Below are 5,158 nucleotides of genomic sequence, written 5' to 3'. Positions count from 1 at the left end.
ACCAGAAGAAATGGAGTTGCTGACACTGAAGTTCATGTTCATCGGCAATCCACGCACATACAAAGAATGGTGAAGTTCCTGAAGCCGAACAAGGCGGTGATCCTTCTGCAGGGACGGTTTTCTTGTCATGAATCGACTATGGTGAAGAACTACGACGACGGCACAGGCGACCGACCCCACGCTGCCTCGTTGCCGGAATCGCCAAATACCCAAGTAAGGTCATCCGGAAGGACCCTGTCAAGAAGTCACGCGTCAAGGCCTTCGTCAAGCTCGTAAACTACAATCACATTAAGCCCACGCAATACACGCTCGACGTCGATCTTGAAGACATCGTCTTTCCTGATGCGCTCGCCTCTCGTGACAAGAAGGTCAGTGCTTTGTAAGGAGATCAAGTTCGACGAGATTTCTTGTATTTGATTTTGAGACATGTAAATCGATGCTTGTTGGGTCATCTTGCAATTTAATCAGAAATTATATGGGCCTTAACCAATGGACTTAACTATATTTAGGCCTGTTGGGCATCATTATCTGGATCCAAGTTGACATAGTTTTTTTTCTCAATCCAAATTGAGCAACAGAAAATTTCAATGGGCCCTTCTTGTTGTGCAGATGGCCCAAGCAGGTGTTAACTGGATCATTATCCGGATCCATATCCGTTTAACACGTAGAACTAGATAATTTCATGGTGCTCGGTTCAATTCTACCATCAGAAGAAACATTTTGGTAGCTCTAGCGTACATGTTTTGAGAGCGCACGCGTTCACAATTCTTAGGCGCAAATGATTGTTTACACCTTGCCGACCCACCACCGACCCCTCGTACGCGCCGGAGATCCCAGCTCCGGCGACCATTTTCGGCGAAAATGTGGACTGTCGGCGAAACCCAGAAATCTTTACTTCTGTAATCACCAGTTTTCACACATACCCAGCCCTCAGAAGTTTACTCTTTCTCCCATGGCTGTTGGCTCGGTACGAATTTCTCTTGCTTACAGTAGACAGTTCGTTTGTTACTTGAACCACTACCGTAAGAACTGCCATCGCGTTCGTGTCTGTTTAGGTTGATTCATAAAAAACAACTGTTCGAAAATTACGGGGAAATGCATAAAAATGAATACTTGAAGTAGGCACTTAGCTGTTATACATATGGATCATGTGCCCCCTTGTTTTAGGAATCTGGTGTTCTTTAAGTTCTTGGTTCATGTTTACTGGAAGCATATCTTGATTTCTGTGAGTCAGTCAATGCCTTCAAATCTTAACCTCATTCTTGGTACTTTCTGACGCCTGGCTTAATTCAGATACTTTCTTCGCGCTGAATCATTACTAAACTTACATGAATTATTGATAGTCTTTATTCCTTGCAGAATGTTAGTGAAGATACCGATGATATGTTTGATGACTTGCTCAAAAAGTATGGCAAGGTGGTTTTCCAAAGCAATGACCAAAAATCTGCTAGTGCAGATGTTGATGATGATGCTGAAAGCTTGTCTTGTAAGCTATTTTCATTTCTATGTTGATGCGTGGACGGAGAAAGCCTGAGAGTTCACCCCATTTTGAATCTAGCATCGACCAAAATCTTTAATCCAATGACTTATGTTCAAACAAGAGGCTTATCTTTCCTTCGATTATTTACCTCTTTTTGCATAACCGATTATCACTAATATATTTCTGTCTTTGATGCAGTTGCTGTTGCTTTAGCTAAAATTGCAAGTGATGTAAAGGCAGCAGAATTAAGAGTTCTTTTTGTCAAGCCTTTGGTGTATTGGACTCGGTTTTTTATCATTGCCACTGCGTTTTCTCGGCCTCAAATCGATGCCATTGGGTGAGACAGTTGGTTTTCTTTATAATCTCTGGCAGCTTTAGCATTTCCATTAATCATCACCATTCTCAAGTAAGATCTTTTTGTTATCCAGCTCCAAAATGAAAGATTTAGCAGAAACACAATATGGAAGAACAGCAACCGGAGATTCTAAACCCAATTCATGGACATTGCTGGACTTTGGTGAGTGTCTCCTGTGGACTCATAACAATTAGACTGCCTCCGAGTGCCTCTGCCAATGTTTTGAACTGTCTTTGCTTAAAATCTAGTTAGGATCTTCTTTACTAAAAATAATGATTATCCACCATCAGTACATTCGATCTAGAATCTTTACTCGTTCTCCATTACATGTATTTAGTTATTTATTCCTTAATATTTTCAAATTTTATCATATTTTATATTCTCTTGTTTCAGTTTTAAATTTTGATTATGATATGGTTAAATGCAAAATATTGGTGGGCTATAACCGGACGACCTATTTACTAAATGGGGCATCATTACCCAAGTTGTCTGGCTTAACCCTATATTTTGCAGGTGATGTAGTTGTGCATATATTTCTTCCTCAGCAAAGAACTTTCTACAACTTGGAAGAGTTTTATGGCAATGCTATTCCGATAGAGCTACCATTTGAAAACCAACGATTTGGTGGTTGAAAACTCAAGCAGATGAACGCATTCTTCAGATCTAATAACGATGACTGATAATGCTCCTCTTGTTGAGAGGAGGTTGTGCATACCCTTCAACTGATCGATGCATCGTCTTGTTTCAGGATCCTTTTGATTGTTTTAGCATTATGCACCGTTGTCTGGAAAAGCATGCACCTGCTTCTTGTATTATCTTGCTTTGATAGGAGGCATTAGGCATTTGAAAACCAGATGTATCTTTTGGGTTCTGTATTAGATGTAATTTATTTTGAATTGGCAATTTAAATGATCACAAAATCGAAGGAAAAATATTTTTTTAAGAAAATAATTGTATATTCCGTTGGTTATGGAACCACAAGTCCATAACCAGCTGCTAGTGATGTAAGTCATGACCGAGTTTAATACAAAATCAGAATTTTTTTATCTGTCTAACTCCTCAATATTCTATCCTTCAAACCAAACATATTGTTATTTACCTTGCACCAGTCCACCTCATATCTAATCGCTTCAACAATCAGAAAACACATTATCCTATCGAGATGCCTTGTGATACAACGAGGCATGAGCAAAAGAGAAACCAGAGCAAAAAAGAAACCAGAAAATCAATAGCGCAGTGTTCTACTACTCTGTTCTCAATATTTATTCGTTTACATATATTCTATTCCTGGTGACGAAAAAGCAGCCTCAGTATGAGGCATAGAGCTGGCGCTAAGCGGTGTCGGAGTGGCGACCCAATGAGTAGAACCACCAAGTCCTGCAACACAAATCAACAGAAATGAGAGTTGAAAGAATGTGATTTGCACATTCCTTTAAAGTGCAGAATCTCAACTTAAAGCCTTTCTTATCAGCAATATCTTGAATTCTCTCTTTTAGGACTCTCTGTGCCTCAAGGCGAAGCCTCTTTGAGGGTGGAAGAGGTTTATCCCTCGAAACATTTTTCTTCCGCGCCATACTTGGTTTAGTAGATCCTGTTCCAGTATTTCATCAATCCATGTAACTGTTACTATAAACTTCGTACAGAGAGCAACTAGTACGAGAGGAAAATTTTTATGAAGCAATCTTTGTTATACAAGTGACCGTTTATACCATTTTTCTTAAACTTCGAAATCTAAAGATGCAATGAATGATGAATAAACGATGGTTCTCCTATTAATGATACAGATTGTATCAGCTCCTTTTTCTCAATTTGACTTGAAATAGAAGATCCATGTTTTGACAGCAAAAAATCTACATGGATATACTCCACTTTTATTCCTCCCTCGGACGTGCAATAACTGAAGCACTTGCAATGCTTTGGATGATGTAAAACGAGACAACTACTTTCAGTTCACAGAAAGTCGGGTTGCTTACTTATATGCAGAGTAGGGAATCTTCGATTATTGTTATTAGAACATTTTACCCCTCACTGTTACAAAAACAGAATAAATAAATCTTATTCCAAAAAACGTTTAATTTAAGGTGCTTATTTGTTTTTCCTTGACAATTCAAGCTATTACAAATATTCCAAACTCTAACAACTGGATTGAACCACTAATATAATGCAAAATTGGTCATAAAATACACCACACAGCTAAGAGGAATGGAAAACCACATATTCATAAATTGGTCATAAAACAACCACACAGCTAAGAGGAATGGAAAACCACTTATTCATAAATATGTGTGGAAACAACTAACAAAGGAAAAGACTAAAAAAGTTGGATTGTGAATCCAGTCGTTAAGTAAAGTTGCAGACAAGCAATATTTCCCACATAGGTCATACTTAATTCATGTTCGGAGAAAAATACATAGATTTTATGACATCAGACCGCAAGTAATGTTTTTGTCAGGAAAATTAATAGACATTTTGACATGCACAATCAATTACTTATCTTATCCACACAGATATTTACACTACTACACTTCCCATAAATATATGACAGAGAAGGAGAAGATGTTCTGTCGACCTGATGCTCATCATGATCAGAGAACATAACTAGCTGTCCATCTTCTTGAGCAGCTATATTATGATGCATAAAAGTAGGCCTTCCATGAACACAAACGGACAGTACAGATGATGATACTTCCCGATTTCTCAACGGAAGATTATCGAGTATCTTGGCGAAAGGCGAACTACGGAGATTTAAATAAAAGTTCATGGCATCCAACACACGCCCCACACACTTATTCTTAACTTTTGATTTTTTATTTTAATAAAAATTCAAGTATTTAAAAAAATATCATATAATAAGTTTTATAAAAATAAATAATATAAGGGCTGGGGTTTAAAACCCGAGTGAGTTTCATGTGAGGCCGTCTCACGGATCATAATCTGTGAGACGGGTCAACCCTACCCATATTCACAATAAAAAATCATACTCTTAGCATAAAAAGTAATACTTTTTCATGGGTGACTCAAATAAGAGATTTGTCTCACATATACGACCCGTGAGACCGTCTCACACAAGTTTTTGTCTTAAACCCCCTTTTGGTGGTAAGTTTTTTATTAGAGTGAGTCTCATGTGAGACCGTCTCACATATCCTAATCTGTGAGACGGGTCAACCTTACCCATATTCACAATAAAAAATAATACTCTTAGCATAAAAAAATAATACTTTTTCATTGATGACCCAAATAAAAGATTCGTCTCACAAATACGACCCGTGAGACCGTCTCACACAAGTTTTTGCTTTTTTGTTATTATACGAAAATGTTATTTT

At 37.9% G+C, this 5,158-nt stretch overlaps 1 protein-coding gene and 1 long non-coding RNA gene across 2 annotated transcripts; one reads left to right on the top strand and one right to left on the bottom strand.

Moving 5' to 3' along the window:
• The first annotated feature begins 682 nt into the window (after window positions 1-682).
• On the top strand, window positions 683-2,533 carry LOC140834722 (protein Iojap, chloroplastic). Its single transcript, XM_073199805.1, has 5 exons — window positions 683-967; window positions 1,360-1,486; window positions 1,679-1,817; window positions 1,909-1,997; window positions 2,349-2,533. The coding sequence occupies exons 1-5, from the start codon at window positions 779-781 to the stop codon at window positions 2,465-2,467; spliced, it is 663 nt and encodes a 220-aa protein (XP_073055906.1). The 5' UTR covers window positions 683-778; the 3' UTR covers window positions 2,468-2,533.
• LOC140834723 (uncharacterized) lies at window positions 2,341-4,608 on the bottom strand. Its single transcript, XR_012118749.1, has 2 exons — window positions 4,405-4,608; window positions 2,341-3,426 (listed from the first exon to the last, which is right to left on the bottom strand). It is a non-coding gene; the product is annotated as an uncharacterized lncRNA (long non-coding RNA).
• Window positions 4,609-5,158: the final 550 nt, after the last annotated feature.

This window comes from Primulina eburnea, chromosome 6, assembly GCF_022965805.1.
Source record: "Primulina eburnea isolate SZY01 chromosome 6, ASM2296580v1, whole genome shotgun sequence".
Lineage (NCBI taxonomy): Eukaryota > Viridiplantae > Streptophyta > Magnoliopsida > Lamiales > Gesneriaceae > Primulina > Primulina eburnea.
This window is presented reverse-complemented; position numbering and strand designations above follow the sequence as displayed.